This window comes from Dicentrarchus labrax, unplaced genomic scaffold (assembly GCF_905237075.1).
Source record: "Dicentrarchus labrax unplaced genomic scaffold, dlabrax2021, whole genome shotgun sequence".
Taxonomy (NCBI): domain Eukaryota; kingdom Metazoa; phylum Chordata; class Actinopteri; family Moronidae; genus Dicentrarchus; species Dicentrarchus labrax.
In genome coordinates, this window is record NW_026136724.1 from 17,162,107 (window position 1) to 17,179,430 (window position 17,324).

The following is a 17,324-nucleotide window of genomic DNA, read 5'->3' on the forward strand; positions in this document are numbered from 1 at the left end:
AGGTATTTTACGGAATTTGTTTGGTGACTCTCCATAAATCCACCTACATAGATAGGCTAAACTCTGTAACAATGATACTGATATCATACTAAAGTGGATTCCATTTTGATTTAGCGCTATGCTGCAAAATCTTTTCCTTTCGTGCCCCCCTCTCCCCTCTTCCAAGGCTGATCCAGGAGGAGAAGGAGTCGACGGAGCTGCGGGCGGAGGAGATAGAAAACCGTGTGGCCAGCGTCAGCCTCGAGGGCCTCAACCTGGCTCGAATGCACCACCCCGGAGCCTCCATCACTGCCTCAGCCACCGCCTCCTCCCTGGCCTCCTCCTCCCCGCCCAGCGGACACTCCACCCCTAAACTTGATCCTCGAAGCCCTGCCCGCGATATGGAGCGCATGGGGGTCATGACACTGGTAGGTTCCTTTACTACATGTAGACCTTTTTTGGAGGTTTAAATGCAGCAGGCAACACACACAGAACAACTCTTTAACTGTTAGAGGAGCAGCTAAACAGTGCAGTTACAAACAGTAAACACAAAAAGTGTTGTAGAGTAATGTTTGTAATTGGAAGTGGAACTCTACAATCCCAGAATATTTCAAAAATGTATTAAAAAAGGACACTGCATATTCATATTTTTAATTTGACCTTTAATTATTGCCATTACTGAGTGCATTTTACATTTTTATTAAACAAAGATCATAGTGCCAAAATACTGGTATCTGTACTGTCCGATGTTTTAATCACTACATTTTTATCATTAAACTATTATAATAGTAGTTTATTAGTCACATGAGTTGTTCATGAAACAATTAACAAAATGACCAGTTTCTGCTCTCATCAGGGTTCAAAGAAGAGACAATACCCGAGCCTGACCTTGTGTAGCAGCACAAAATCTCTAACCCCAGAGCTCAACATTTATTATATATTGTGACCTTTACAATGATTGTTTTTGTACCACGAGAACACGTAATCAAGATGTACAATGTCACCAGGTTCAATCTCATACAGACAAGTGGTGTCTGAGACATCACACTGATGAAAAGACTGATGGCCATCACATTACAAGAGCAACAACTAGTGTAAAATGTGACATGGGTTTCTATGATGCGCCAAACTGCTGGCTGTCTCTGATTTTAGCCTGTAGTGCTGTGATTGACGGCCAGAAATTTCTTTAGGGCCATAAGGGATTAACTGTTCTTGCATCACACAGCCGCATTTGATTAGAGTCTGAATATACGCAACGTCGGAGTGTGTACTTTTAAGGGATTTAAGATTTATTTTTAGAGATTGTACCACTTTTGTAAGCACACAGAGATGTAGATAAGTAGAGATATATATTGTGTATATTACAGTATCCCTGCATGTTAACCTATAGCTACAGGAGACATTCATTTTTAAAGACTTGCCGCATTAAATTGGCGTGCAGAGAAGGTCGTGACAGAAACTGTCTTGCTCTGTCAGCTGTCATCACGCAACCCAGATGTCAAGGGAGGGCGGTGGGTTACAGCTTCTCCCAGAATAGACAATAATGCTTTACAGCTTGGTTCCTCTCTAACTATCTCCACATTGACCTGAGGGCTGAAACACTCCCAGATGTGGCCCATCAAGGAAGTAATACCTCTTCAAATATTCGTAAATGCCCCCCATAATGCACCAGACAAAGAGATGGGTGTAATGTGTAAGGCCTTTTTAAAGGAATAATGCTTTGATTTTATTGATCACTCAAAATGACTTGTTTACCAATCCTCCTCCTTCCCTCTGTATTGATTCGTGAATTGATGATCTGATATTGGGGAAAGGCTGATGAGCATCTGATGGTGCATGATATTTATATGAAAGAGCCAATAGTCTTCAATTTGCTACCAACATGGAAGTGTTTTTGTCCATGCTTTAACATGCAGATATTGACAACAGTCTTTTCTCTACCCAACAGCCCAGTGATCTGAGGAAACACAGGAGAAAGGTACACACAGCATGGCTTGTATCAACAGCGTTTGAATGTGATATTGTTAATAATATGGCTGCTGTAATGACACCCTGGATAAATAGGTGATTTAGTAGTATCTGAGGGTCAAGTCTAATGTCCCATTCTTTGCCCCCCACTGTCCCTCAGATAGCAGCGGTGGATGAGGATGGCCGCGAGGACAAGGCCACCATCAAGTGTGAGACATCCCCCCCTCCGACGCCACGCACTGTCCGAATGACACACACACTGCCAGCCTCCTCGCACAATGACTCACGAGGGTAGGTGTCAGCTGTACAATCACTCCTTGAAGACAGGAGTAATCTTGTCGGTCGAGTAATTTTGGAGTAGGGTTTTTTCTGTCTTGGATGCAAATTTGATTCTTTCTTTTAAAATGTGTCTTGATGTACTGGTTTTCAGATGGTGTAGTCGTCTTTAGCTTTGCCTGTTTTCACTTTGGATGAAAATGAGATGGTTTACTGCCCACACAGACGCTTCCGATTGAGCTGCAATTTTGCCATGAATAATTTCTTTTTAGCAGTGGTAGAGAAAATCTGGGTACTTTTTTTAAAATTTAAATCACAAGCAGTAGCAACAGTTTTAGTCTTCGGTAATTGGCATGAATATATAAGCTTAAAAAGTGAAGTTGGAGAAAGCAGCAAATACTTCAAAGATACTGCCACAGAAACAAATTTCTTCAAAAGAACAGAGCAAAGAAAGAATTTAAATATAAGTGTGATGACAATTGCTAGAAAGGTATGAAATATACATTACAGTATGTACAGGGGAGCCCACTACTAAGTACTATCCTCATCATTTATCACAAATAAACGTGTTATTAGGGTATTGATGATCTAAAAATGTGGGAAAATAATCTAATGAAAATGAAATGTATCGGCAACTTTTAACAACTCTCTTGCTCGTGTTTTTTTTCTATGTGCGTTTGTGCCCCCAGGATGGTGTCCTCTCTGGAGGCTGAGGCCAGCGCTCTGAGTAGCGTAGCCAGCAGCCAAGACTCCCTCCACAAGCAGCCGAAGAAGAAGGGCATCAAGTCCTCCATCGGACGGCTTTTCGGCAAGAAGGAGAAAGGCAGAATGGGACATATGGCACACAGACAGGTCATGGTAGATCCACAAGGTGGGCACTGGAAAAATGTCTCGGCAGCTTACAAAATTCAGCAATACTGATAGCAACGTGCTGATATATCACCTAATATCTAATTTACAATTTCACCCAAAACTGTTAAGCTTTACTTGGACCAGCAACCCCAAATTTGTGTTGTTGGTAGGATACAATGGGACACTAAAAGTCTATTGAAACTTGGGATGATATGACTGCTGCTAATATTAGTAGGAAGAACATGTTTATACATACTTAGATTAAAACCAGATGCTCCTACAGTACGCTCAGCTAAAGATAAAATCATCATCAAATGGAACAAAATCAGATTTATGCATCCAATCAGTTTTGAATTATCTGTGATTTTTATTTTGTTTTTAAAAAGATCCTAGTGACCTGGTAGTATATACAAACACATGGTAATATGATCATAGTATTTGACTTAATAATGTGGAATTATTGTGCAAAATAATAAAAAAAAACATTTAACAATGAGTTAGTGCAATTAAATTGACACAAACATTGTGTAAATCAGAGCCAAATACACCACTTAATGTAAGTATTAATTTATTTTGTATCACACAGTTATCAATTTCAGATTGTATTCACTGATATCCCGTGTTCCTCCTCCCGTCTCAGCGACCATGATGGACCCAGACATGGCGGGCCAGGACATGGGTGTGGGCAAGCTGGGAACTCAGGCCGAGAAGGACCGCAGGTTGAAAAAGAAGTAAGCTTTGTCCAAAGAACCACATCACTAGTCGCCAATAAAACCGAAATTCCACACCGATATCCAAACAATCCCTTAGTAGGGTCTTCTCACACACAGCCGACAGTGTCCATCTCATACAACGGCCATATTAAGTTCATGGTCATGTTAAGGAGAAGTATCGTGTTTGGAAGTCCTCTAGCTGTATGTTTTTAGACCTTTCAGCACTACATTACAGTACATAGTCCAATCTGACCTTTGGCACACAGAGGCTATAACCTCCACCTCCTGTGTTTACCTTTAGCTCTCTGGCTCTACGAAAACCCGGCTTTACTGTATGTAATACCATAACCCGCATTGAGAGCGAGATCGATAGAAAGCAGAAGCTGGATCAGTATCCAGGAGCAGAGATCAGCCTCACTGTATTCAGACACAGCGCCAAAGTCAGGCTATTGATCCGGGCTGAAAAACCAATTAATCTCACAAAGCTACTTTGTCAATTTGGAAGCTATAGAAGGCTTTTCCTAACAAACCACTCATAGATTACACTCACGGTCAGATCGGGGTGTGTTCTGCCCTCCAGGAAAAAAGCCCCCCCCGCAAATCAAATCTCTCAGCAGGAGTGTTGCAGATTGTATGTATGCGTGCGTTTGTGTGTGTGTGTGTGTGTGTGTGCGCATTTGCCATGCCCCAGTGCCAAATGATGAATGTCATTTGCTCGAAGTGCACATTGAGTTGTCATGACGAATAACTTTGCCTCCCATGTAGTCGGTCAATAGAGAGTATTGTTCGTTGTATGTTGACCAATGTGTTGTTTTCTCTTCCGCTGCACTGACTTCTTCAAAGCAGTGTCCGGGATTAAGGCCACACCACCACCTTGCATCTTGGCGCCTCCTCCACACTGCATGCCATTGAGCTGCCTGCACTATTTTCCATTTCAGCATCTTGATCGATCAATACCGCTGTGGTCTCATTGTTGGTGTGTTTTTTGTTTTGTTTAGTTTTTTTTCTTTTCTTCAAGAGGTAACGACAGAGTATCTGAATGTAACTGAGCATTTGAATGTAAGGCCATGGAAGGGGTCTTGCTGTGTTTCAGTGCATTTCTCATTTCCTCTGCTGCACGAGATGTTGGTCAGGACTGCATTGTAGAAGATGACTTTTTTTTTTTTTTTTTTTTTTTTTTGGACTGGTCTACAGATGCTCCTGTAAACGAATGTCCTCCATTGTGAGATATACGTGTGTGGGTGTGTGAGTGTTTCTGTTTAGAGCCGTATCGTTTAATTGCCTATTAACTCATTAACATTTTGTGTACTTTTGTCTCCCCGTCGCTCTCTCTCTCTCTCTCTCTCCCTCTTCTTTGCTCTGACTCTCTCCTCTCTTACCCTTCCTCTCCCTCTCATCATCCTCTGACTCTAACAAAGCGGGTAAGTTGTGAGGATGTATAACTGACCTCCTGGATATGACCATTGTCTCAGCCATATTGCCCTGTCTGCCATCTCTCCTGTCTGTCCACCATCCGTCCTCTCCCGAAAAGACCAGTGCCAAAGCTGACGTCTCTTATCTATTTATCTCTCTATCCTTTCATGGCTGTTAACAACGCCATTGCGTTCTTTCTTTCTTTTTTCCATTTACCATCTGAAGACGTTTCTTCCCCCCTTTTTACAGTTCAATGGCAGCTGCATCCATGGCTGGACAGAGAATGTGCCGCCGCTAAAACTGGGGCTCAATTATTACACCTGGAATGTCTTCCTCTCCTTATATGTGTCTCTTATCTATTTGTGTGAAATAACCAGCTGCAATATCTGGTTATGGGAATGTCAAATGTTCTTTTTGTTTGTATGATTTGTCATAACTGTTTCCTTACTTCCCTTTCCCCAGCTATGTTCAGTGGATGTATTTCTCCATGCATTAGACCTGACCTGAACATACAACATGGGCTATCTCCCCATGTGCTGGATAGATAAGACAGTGAATGTACCTGGTTGTGTTTGGATGAACACATTTCCTCTGTCCCTGTAGGCTTTTGTATGCCATGTATGCTGTGTTTAAGTGCCCTTTCACTGTACTGAGGCCTTCAATGCTGAGAGTGCTACATGTATCATGTTTATTACTAAGCCCACTCTTTCCATTTGTCAAGTTCTTGGACAACATACTCAGGGAATGCATTGTCGATTCAGAGTTTTTGTTATGAAATGTGTTCACTAAACAGAATAAGAACTGTATTGTTTTTGGTGTGTGGGCGTGAGTACGAGTGTGTTCCTCGGTCCCATGTTTGTCCGGCATTTTTAGGCCGTTTATAAGTTCTCCGTGTCTCGCCGAGTGTGGGAGGATTCAGCACAATACAAATAGCTCTGTGCACGACAGGCCAAGAGCATCTATTCACTGTTCTTTGTCGATAAGGTGCAATTTACATAGAGTAAATCTGCACCGCCACTCAGTGCGGCTCTCAAACTGAGGCAAAACAAAACACAACTCGGCCGTCTTAGGTTACACTTCAACACCTGCTTAAAAAAAAACACAAAAAACAACATGGAGCCCAGCCCAGAAAATGTGAAGAAAAGTTACTTTTAAAAATACATTGCTGCATGATTTCAAAAACTGCACCAACAAAGTAAATCTCTCAATTCTGAATCAATTCTGAGTGAACTGGGATGAGTTGGCCAGTTGTGCTTAGATTAACAATGTAGTATCCAGCCTCACTGAGCAGGTATTGTTGCACAGTGCCTTCCAGGTGCATGTGTGTATGAGTGTGTTGTTGTGTTTGCACTCAAGAGAGCACATAGAGTACCTCCGCCAAGGATGTACAATCCTCTCAATGTGTTATTTTAATGAGATATTTTTCAAATTCAGCTTCATTAAAATACACACAGTCCATGGTCAACTTAATACTGTTAAGGAATATTGTCACTTAAATTTGTTAAGCTGCTGTAGCAGCTGGGTGTTGGAGTCTCTGAGCAGATTGAGTTAGAAGGAGTTTAATGTAAGATTGTTTTATCAACTGCTGTTTCAAGGTAAAAACTGCCCTGAACTTCCTCCTAATGTCATTAAATCTGTTAAGTAGTTAAAAAACACACACAAAAAAAACATACAGGGCAAATATATTTGGAAATACAGGGCTGGTTGTACTTTCTACTAGCAGTAAATGTAAGATTAGAAATACTGTAGATGTATGAAAGGGACAAATGTTAACGTCATGATTAGGGATTTGGGAATGAATGTAGTAAGTGAATGTCCTCATAAATTGAGTAATACGAAGCCTGCGTGTATGAGTGTGTGTGTGTGTGTGTGTGTGTCCGTGTGTGTGTGTGTGTGTGTGTCCGTGTGTGTCTGTGAGAGTAGCTACAGTTGTCTGCTCCGCTCTCTGGCAGCACAGAGATGAATGATAAAACACTGCCCTTTTCAACACTCTTAATGTACAGGCTGGACTGGGAGATAAAAACGTGTATGAGTACTCTCTCATGTACTATACACACACACGCACAGTCCTGTACACACACTGTTACTGCAGGGATTTGTGAGAAGCAGTGTGCAGGAGTAAGGGTGTGAGAGAGTTTAAGAGGGTGTGGTGTTGTATCACAGTGAGAAAATGTGTGTTAGTCCCCATGTACAAGTACATGCGTTCATACAAGGTCTCTTCTGTCCCCGTCCTCTCAGACACGAGCTATTGGAGGAAGCCAGGAGAAAGGGTTTACCTTTCGCCCAATGGGATGGCCCCACAGTTGTAGCCTGGCTGGAGGTAAGCAGGAACTGTCCTAAGTAGACCCAAGAGATTTACTTTACTTACTCAGAAGCTGACCTACATAATTCTTAGTTTACCATATTTGTCTTTAAATAACATGCAGAATATTGCCTAGAATTTAAATTTAACTTACAATACATTCACTGTAACTGCAATTTCTGATACTGTTGCTCTACTAAGCAAGTGACTGTATTACACTATGACCCCAATACCAAAAATCTGTATTCATATTTAGTAACAAAAAAAAAAAGATCATAAACCAAAATACTTGAACAATGAAGACTGATGAATCATTGCAGTGAATCACTCGCTCACTGATATTTTTGAGTTAACACATTGGAATGCGGTTGAAAAAGTCAAAATATAGAAACACTACTGCCCCCTAATGTTCAGCAGGTGACCTACAGCCAGCAGCCAGTTCATGATGACTCCAATCCCTGACTACAATGTTCCAGTTATTGATAGAGTCAAATGGGATTATGGGAGCTACTACTTGCTGAGACAGAATTCTCTGCTAATGTTAAATATCACTAGAGGAAGAAGGAAGATGAAAAATCCAGTGGAACTACAGATAAAAAAGTGTTTATATAATAAAATGTAAATCAGTTCTTTCAATCAAGCCAAACTCAACATCCCTCGCTCTTTTGTTTCCTCTCCCCTTCTGACCGTGTGGCGAAGCTGTGGTTGGGAATGCCAGCCTGGTACGTGGCGGCGTGCCGCGCCAACGTGAAGAGTGGAGCCATCATGTCGGCCCTATCTGACACCGAGATCCAGAGGGAGATCGGTATCAGTAACCCTCTGCACCGACTCAAGCTCCGCCTGGCCATCCAGGAAATGGTCTCCCTCACCAGCCCCTCGGCCCCGCCCACCTCCAGAACCGTGAGTTGTACAGAAAATAAGGGAACATGGACGCAGACGGGAAGTTTAGTTATACAAACATTTGTTTTGAGACGGAACTGATCAGGAGGAAGAAGTAGTCTCACATTTTTTGTGGAGTAGAAATGGAAAAGAACAAACTAGGATGAAAATCTTCGGAAATACTCTTATTTGCTTTCTTGCTAAAAACTGAATGAGAAGATCAATACCACTGTAATATCTGTCTGTTCAGTGTGAAGCTGGGATACCTAGCAGCCTGTTAGTCTAGCACAAAGACTGGAAACGGGAAAACAGCTAGCCCGGCTTACAAGAAAGTAACAAAATCCACACACCAGCTCCTGAAAAACCCACTAAAGAGTAAAAAGACAATTTGTGGTTTTATGGGTGGTGATTAATGTAATATTTAGTGAGCTTTAGAGGTGCAAGTAGCAGATTATGTACCATTCTGACAGAGCCCAGTTTTCAGTTTATGCTAAGCTAAGCTAACAGGCTGCTGGTTCCAGCTTCATATTGACATGAGTGGAATCCATCTCCTCATCTAACGCTCAACAAGAAGGTGAATGCATATTCTCCAAAATGTAACTATTCGCCTTTAAGAAAAAATGTAGCATGGTAACTAAGGCAGATCAGTGTAACAGGATCTGAAAATGAACACCCTTATTACTTCTGACCCGTTATATTTCACTCCATTCTACTGTTTCTTCGCCATAATTACCGTCTGAAAATGAATCTCATCATTTCTGCCTCCAGAGCAGCTCTGACAAACGTCTGTATGACTGAATGTCCTCTCTGCTTACATGCACGACGCCCCCAGACATGGGTGACACGTGTGTTGGCGGATGACAACAAGCAAACGATTAGCAAACCGAGCCGTTGCGATCACACCCTGCACATCCGTCAGCGCTTTTATACCTCGCCAATTTTCAATCCTACAGTACAGTCCTTGTGATAAGTGAATATTACAGTGGGAGTCGGTAACGGCCTGGTTTGTAAAACATTGCTCCACTGTGTCCTGTAATTTAGCTCTCCAGTTATTCCACACCACAGTTGCTTTCATAGCTCCCTGTTGTCATGGTAATTGCATACGGTCTCAAAGGACTCTGCTGTTCCTTAATGATAGTGACTGTTCACGCTGCAGAGCAAGGACTAATACGCTTTATACCGAAGGTACACAAACAATGCAGACCATATATCATACAGACATGAGACGCACTGTTGTATAAACCCAGCTAAGAATATTCATTAAAGTTTGTGTTTTTAGTCTCTACACAATACAGTCTATGCATGCCGCGGTCGTAACTCATGCAAGCTCTTGCACTTTTTCTGTCTTCCCCTGAGTTGTAAAATAACACTAGCAGTACTCTTTTATGCTCTCCCCCGTTCCCCCTTTACCTCACCCTCTCATCCACCACTTAGCTCCACTTCCACACCTCATGAAACTTTCATTACAGAGCATGCAACTCCATGCGTCCAATCACCAACTCCCCCAACTGTGACGGGCCCTCCGCCTGTTGTCACACTTAAAACCCCCTACCACTTAACGGAGGGGGTTAATTGACCTTGTAAATATGGTGGGATGTGTATATTGAGCAGAAAATTGAGAGGGGGGGGAATGATCATTTTACATCCACTATTACAACTGGATCCCCCTCCACCATGCAGTAAAGGAGTCCTATAACTTTCACTGTCTGAGCCTTGTAGGGTTTTTCCATAGTAGGGGAGGTAGTTGCATCCAGCCATGCCGTGAATGGTCGCCATCAGTCAAGCCACGCTGGCACGCTAGAGGTAAAGTTGTACCTTGATGATATGTTAGAGGTGTGCTAGTCACAAACCATAGTAAGTTCCTGTCACCTGTTTGTACTATTCCTTCCTGCAATATTTAAAACTGATCTACTGGCCAAATGCTGTAAAATATGTCCATATGTGGTTGATTAGACCTGTTTTTATCGAAGAATACGGCTTCTTCACAATAAAAGTCAGTGGAAGGCTTTTAATGTGAAGCAGCAACAGCAGGTGAGGTTCACTTTGCACCAGCAGTAAGTTAACACAGCTCCAACACGACTCGGTAAACAGTAAAATAAGGCTGATATGTGAATGTACAAACAGGGACACAGGAGTAAAACTAAACTCCAAACCACAGAGATTACGGTAGAAGCTACAAAATTACAGAAAGCTTAACACAGAGAGAGGCTTTTAAAAAAGTTCACAGCACAGACGCACAGGAGTTTAGCCGCTGAGGAGACAGTCAGGGGTTGGGCGTCGTCAGTCCTGCCACCAAGCAGGACCACAGCGGCACGGCGTGGCACGGCTATCCCCTGCTCCGTATTAGGTACTAGTGGAAATGTATGTCATCACGGCTTGGCACCGACTCAGGCCTATGGAAAAACCCTATTGGATTGTCCTTTTCTGGATCATGACAGCTTGACCTGCTGCTGTGACTGCAGAACAATCACTACACTACTACAATGACAGCAATGCATACAAATGAACGCCAATTATGTTGGAATAAAGGGTCAGTTCACATAAATAATGATAAATCTAGTGTTTTGAAGCCATGTTGATAGTTTTGGAGGTATCTGTACTGAGATTTCTGAGCCCACACCCAATAAATTGGGCTCCACTGTCAACAGTTTTCATTAGAAAAACTTTCTACTAAAGAAGTGGTCCCAATTTAAAACTACTAGCATCATGTTCATAATGGATTATCCAGAGTAATAGGGACCCTGTTTATGGAAAGACATGTCGCTGCTTGCTAACATTTACCACCATTGTATTAGGGTGTTGGCAGAAATCTCAAAGATGGATATCAAACTTGAAACCATTAATCACTTAATTGGTTGGTTGATCGACAGAATAAAAAGCAGTTAGTTTAATTATAAATTCATGGTTAAAGTAATTTAGACATTTTAGGTAAAAGTGCTGCTTTTCTTGTCTTGATAAAGTGTAAAGTGTAAAGAGTTTGGACTGAGGCTCTCAGAAATTTCCATTTTTCACTAAATCAGATGAATCAATATTGAAAATAACTGTTAGCAACCTAAGCAGATAAAACCAAAACTGCATGATTAGATGGCACTAGAGATGTTTTCTGTAATTTGAGTGAACTGACGCTTTACCCGTAGAATATAGCTGGAGAGGGTCGAGTAATTTGGGGGTTATGTGTCTGTTGGTGTTAATGGTACTAATTTATTTGGTCTTCCTTGTTGTGCATGGTAACTGTCTGTTATTTGTGTCATTTGTACATGTTCTGTATGCCAAAACTGGGATGTTCTGTGTTTGCCCTGTGTTTGTGTTTTTGTCCTCTGCATATCGCCCTTCGACCCCTGGTGGGTTTGGGGGCCAGTTCATGATCTGACTGTGATGCTATAACACTATTGGCTTACAGTGGTGCTGCTCTTCTTCTTTAACACTGCTTGCCCCTCCTACCGGACCTCTACTACCAACCCTGCTGCTGCTCTGTCTCTTGGGCACTGCCCCTTGTAGCCGTCAGGCAATGTATGGGTGACCCATGAGGAGATGGAGACCATGGCAGCCCCTTCCAAAACGGTCAGTCCCCTTGTGTCCTTTACCGTCACCCTTTTCTTTCTCTGTCAGTCATGTGTGTCTGGGTGTGGATATCGGAGGAAGAGAGATCTGGGTGTTGACTGATGGAGAAGGCATGCGTCATTTAACCCCTTTCCTGGTCTGTGCACCTCCTTATTAACACTAATTTAGAAACCAGATTTTAGTTGAAGGAGCCTTCGTCAGTGATGCTGGTCTTGAATGATATACAAGCTATGCATGTTTAGCCTGAAGCCTTTTGTTGCTGATGATGGTTCAGTGAGAGCTTGAGTCGCTTTTCACTGCAGTTCAGACTGTTTTATTCCTGTGATAGTGTGACTGAAACACCACACAAAACTAACCGGATAGTTATTTTATCACATTTCGCTTCCTGAAATTTGCACATCAGTGAGTCAGACTGATGAAGCTGGATGTGAAATGCAGCATTTGTATCCAAAAGAACTCTTTTATCTCATGCAGAACTAAAGACAGACTTCTAGAGATCTGATGTGCAGTGAGATTTGAAGCTCTACATCATTGTCAGACTGTTTCAAGCTCTGGGCGAGTATTTGTGGCCATGTGGTATGCAGGTTTTTCATTATGTGTCATAGAATGAAGGTAATAAATTGTGATCATCACATCACATTTTAATAAGTAGAATAAATAACTGGATTAACTCCATCAGTGCCTTCATCCCATTGAAATACAAATTGTTAATTCTGTCAGTTTCACGGGACTTAGTTGAAAAATGACAGCTCTTACTTCATATATGGACTATTACCCCATTAGACATCGTTTCCAAAAACAAAAATATATTCTACACAACAGATGTGCTTTATCTCCTATCTGGCTTCAGGGCCTGCACAGCTAAAAGCGAGTCTTAGAACATAATACCATACCAGCATGTTAGACCATTAGTATCCTTTTTCCAATCTAAATACAAACTGTCAGGACACATCAGGACACATCTCCCCCTGGAGAAAAAAATCACATGCCATTTAGATTTGAGCTTGCTCAGCAGTAACTCCCGCAGACCTTTTACCATGTCTTGAAAGCTAGCTAATAGTTCATGGTTTGTCGAAATGTAGCAGAGGTTTGGCTTTCTCTTAGGTCACGGTTACACACGCACAAATGCATTGTCTGCCGAGGTGAACGCACACTTTCAGCCACACACACTTCTTTGCTATTGGTTGAGGCTGTGACTTCGCCAAACATGAACTCCCGGCAAAGCGTAAATGCAAATTCGAGCATGTGTGACCGTACCCATGGATGTGGCAGCACAACAGGCAAACATAGCTTTGGGTAACAAAAAACATATTTAGCAGGACCTATTTGACACTTAATTGTGAGAGTGGCAAATAAAAAACAGCTACAGTAAATCATTAATAGCATTCAGTTGGGTTTAGCATTACTTGCCAGCTGCATTTAAGGGACATTTTGGGTGCAGCTGCAGGATTTGTTATAGAACAATCAGATGACAGTAGATCTTCATTTTCTCTCATAAGTACATTCTTTCCCTTGTGTTTCAATCAGAAGTCACAATCTGAAGAGGGGAGCTGGGCACAGGTAAGGTGAAACCCTGCTGCTGTTTATTTGATTAAATCTCACAGCCAATATGAAAACATGTCCAGTAAAAGATCTGTGTCTTTTTTCTGAGGTTCTGAATGAAGAGAAGGTAGAGTGTGCTGACTTATGTCTTTTCTGTCAGACTCTAGCTTATGGTGACATGAACCACGAGTGGATAGGGAATGAGTGGCTGCCCAGTCTAGGACTACCTCAGTACCGCAGCTACTTCATGGAGTGCCTGGTGGACGCACGCATGCTGGACCACCTCACCAAGAAGGACCTGAGGGTGCACCTCAAAATGGTGGACAGCTTCCACAGGTACTGGACTCATCTTAGCGACCCCTATGTTGACCATCAGCAGAGAGAATTAGTAAAATAAATTCTTGTAAAATATTTCTACTTATTCATAATTTATTAATTACTTTTGGATTTGGGACTTATATTAGTTGTATACTTTTTTTTTACCCCATCTCCTGAATGTGTATATGTGCGATTTTCTGACACCAGAACAAGTTTACAGTATGGAATCATGGGTCTGAAGAAGCTCAACTATGACAGGAAGGAACTGGAGAGACGCAGGGAGCACAGCCAGCATGAAATGAGAGGCAAGTGTAGCAAAATAAAACCATAATCAACGTCATAGTGAACCAAAAACAAGATGCAACAAATTAATAAAAGGAGTGAGCTTTAAGATGGGATTTCTGTGTTGTCTGCAGACGTACTGGTGTGGAGTAATGAGCGGGTCATCCGCTGGGTGCAGAGCATAGGCCTGAGAGACTACGCCAACATCCTGCTGGAAAGCGGTGTGCATGGAGCTCTGGTCGCCTTAGATGACAACTTTGACTACAGCAGTCTGGCGTTGCTCCTCCAGATCCCCAACCAAAACACTCAGGTACTCCAGCCACACAAACTCTTGTCTTTATCAAACCACTAAAACTTTGCAAAGAAAACGTAAAGGTGTGTTGCCAAAAATCTGATGTCAGCAATGTCTGGTCTAACTCTGAATATCACTTCATAGTTTTCCACATTGGGTATGGAAACACCTCACTGTGAGGGGAATATTTGTAATCTTTTTAAGGTTTTTTTTTTTTTGGCATTGTGAAGCCAAATATAAAGGTGCTGAATATGGGCAGAAATATCATCTGTCACCAGCTTCAGTCCAAAAGTAGAGGTACGTTGGTATCAGCCTTCAAAAAGCTGGTCGAATCTAAATCAGAACATGCAGATCTGCCAACTGTCACTCTGGCAGGTTGCCCTGTGAATTTCCACTGCTCATCTCATCTATAATCAGGTAAAATGAATATGCAGCGCGAATAACGTAATGTGTCAGCTGCCTCTGATACCATTCGGCTAAAAATAGCTGGCCTTGTGCAAATCAGAATGTGTTGTTTTGTTTTGTTTCCTCTCCTCAGGCACGTCAGATTCTGGAGCGAGAGTACAATAATCTGCTGGCGCTGGGCACCGACAGGAGACTGGATGAGGTGAGCTCAACTATTACCCAAAATAGTGACCTCATACTGCTATGAGGTGAAACGTCATGATGAAGAAAGCTTGTTAGTCATTTCAGAGCACTTTCAACAATTACACTATTACCAACCTCATTTATATTCAAGATGGTTAAGCATCATTTATTAGCTTGAAAATAAAGCTAAGAAATTGGGTTTCCTTTAGTGTGTAAATGAAGGTGCCACATCATTAATGCACAGAAAGCATAAAATGTGTATTTAAATGTCTCAGACTGACTGAATTTTCATCAATTTCTGAGTATGTGATCACAACACATCTATCCATGATTAAAGGGCCTTCACATCCTTTATTCTACACGTCCAGCCAGTATCATAGTTGTAAATAATTTTTGTCCAGTTTTAATTAAAGATGAATAAATTCAAAAAGAATTTAGCTTCTCTCTTACAATACCATTTTTGGGTTTTGAAAACAGACATAGTAAACCCACAGTTAAATGTCAACAATTCAAGTCTGCAAACTTGAAAGGGTTCAAAACATGCCAAGATGCTTTTTTTTTTATTAGTGATTTTATTTTATTTTTTTGTGCTTAGAAGTTTTCTGCCTGTCGTTCCTTCCAATGACAAAACTAAAGCGAATGTTATTATTCTGTCCATCTGTGCGACGACAAGGACTTCCGAGGTCCGTCGTGGAGGAGGCAGTTCCCGCCCCGAGACGTTCACGGTATAAGTATGATGCCCGGATCAGCAGAAACGCTCCCTGCTGGATTCCGTCTCACCACAACGTCTGGTCACTCCCGGAGACTGCCTCCCGAGGGTAAATGCCTTATGCACCTTATCTCACAGCTCTATTTGCCCATTGGCAGATTATTTTCTGAAAAGTGGCTTTCAAAGGCAAAGGTTAAACCCAAGCACCACACCTGAGCGCAGGAGTTGCTGCTCCTTGCTGTGTTGTGACCATGTCTCTTGTTCTCTCTGACTCTGTGACGGCTGCTCTGCAGTCCTCTATGAGGCGCTGGATGACAGTCCTGACGACATGTATTTGGATTGGTTTCAAGGTCAGCTATTGCCCCTCTGAAGGTCCTGGGCTTGTTGGCCCTGCGTGTATTATTACTCTACATATACTCCCTCCTCTTCACACAGTCTGCCAACCACTGTCCTGCTGTTATCTCTCCTTTTCTTTGTGGTCTCTCACCCTTGCGCCTCTCTCTCTCTTTCTCTACTACTCTCAACTCTCTCTGCTATCCAACTCCAAGGGTGTTGTTTTGCAGAGTTGCAAAATAGTTGTTTAGTCACCCTGGTGGTAAAAGCTAGGGGGTCAAGTTATGGATTAGGACCCATGCTTGCTGTGTAACCCTTGAAGTTACAGCAATAAAGCAGCAAAACAAAAGGTGGCTGAGCGGTGCTATGTAAGTTGGCCTGAATCAGGAGGTTTACATAGGTAACAGTACGTCTTGGATGTCTCAAGAACTCAAACTGACAGTTTGTGTCATTCCTCATCCCTCTGGTGTTAAAGAGGACACTGGCTGAAATAGGCTTTCATTGAAGGACAATTCCGGGATATTACAACTTGGTTTTGTAGTTTTGGCCATCATTTCAATTTGTTCTGATAATATTCTTTAAGTAGTTGGGAATGCAGCAATATTGCTTCAACATAGTCTGACTGGTTGTAAAGATTTTAAAGTATCAAATTATCAAAACTGAAAGAAAACAACTGGCAGCTTGGACAGAAATGTTTGGCTAACCAAACTATATCTAGTACCAATTGGAACGATGGCCAAAACTGCTCAAATAAATTTGCAAAACATCAACTCAGGGCTTACTTACTCACTCAGTCTGGAGCTTTCAACTGTAGTACAGTCCTAATCAGTAGATTTAGTTTGCTCAGCTTGTCTTGGAACTGTACATGTTCAAACTTTCACTTTCAAAGTTTGAATACTGCACTATATGACAACTGAGCAAACTAAATCTGCTGATAAAGACAGTGATACAGACAAAAGCGCCTCATAAGTAAATAGGTGGTCCTTAAATCGATTCAACTTTTGTTTCCAGGTCAGGAATGAACAGTGAAGCTCAACATCCAATTTGTAACAACCTGGAAATTATCCTTTTTAAAAGGATGCGGAGTGTATCAGCAACTGTGTCTTTGCTAAATGCCACCAAAGTTGTTAATACATGACTGGAAATCATCCGTCTGCACTGGCCAGTGTTCTCCTCTAACAAGTTGTTCCAAGTGACACTGAAACAGCCTTCCTGTGTTCCTCTGTCTCTATTCTCTGTGCTCCCTGGTCTGTGACGTCCACAATACACTCAAATCCTGTTGCTGGTGTTATCCACTCAAAATTAAAACTTCCTTTG

At 42.0% G+C, this 17,324-nt stretch overlaps 1 protein-coding gene across 14 annotated transcripts in view; it reads left to right on the top strand.

The window, feature by feature from the left end:
- ppfia2 (PTPRF interacting protein alpha 2) overlaps positions 1 to 17,324 on the top strand; it is a 157,757-nt gene that overhangs the window by 136,723 nt on the left and 3,710 nt on the right. For 8 of the 14 annotated variants that reach the window (XM_051392375.1, XM_051392376.1, XM_051392377.1 and 5 more), the window contains 15 exons: positions 167 to 407; positions 1,928 to 1,957; positions 2,108 to 2,238; positions 2,913 to 3,094; positions 3,716 to 3,806; positions 7,440 to 7,521; positions 8,203 to 8,403; positions 11,881 to 11,943; positions 13,471 to 13,503; positions 13,646 to 13,821; positions 14,011 to 14,108; positions 14,220 to 14,395; positions 14,916 to 14,984; positions 15,639 to 15,783; positions 15,968 to 16,024. In XM_051392375.1, coding sequence (XP_051248335.1) covers positions 167 to 407; positions 1,928 to 1,957; positions 2,108 to 2,238; positions 2,913 to 3,094; positions 3,716 to 3,806; positions 7,440 to 7,521; positions 8,203 to 8,403; positions 11,881 to 11,943; positions 13,471 to 13,503; positions 13,646 to 13,821; positions 14,011 to 14,108; positions 14,220 to 14,395; positions 14,916 to 14,984; positions 15,639 to 15,783; positions 15,968 to 16,024 — 1,775 coding nt within the window. The remainder of the gene's footprint in view (positions 1 to 166; positions 408 to 1,927; positions 1,958 to 2,107; positions 2,239 to 2,912; positions 3,095 to 3,715; positions 3,807 to 7,439; positions 7,522 to 8,202; positions 8,404 to 11,880; positions 11,944 to 13,470; positions 13,504 to 13,645; positions 13,822 to 14,010; positions 14,109 to 14,219; positions 14,396 to 14,915; positions 14,985 to 15,638; positions 15,784 to 15,967; positions 16,025 to 17,324) is intronic. The other 6 variants (XM_051392379.1, XM_051392381.1, XM_051392383.1 and 3 more) reach the window with 2 other exon arrangements.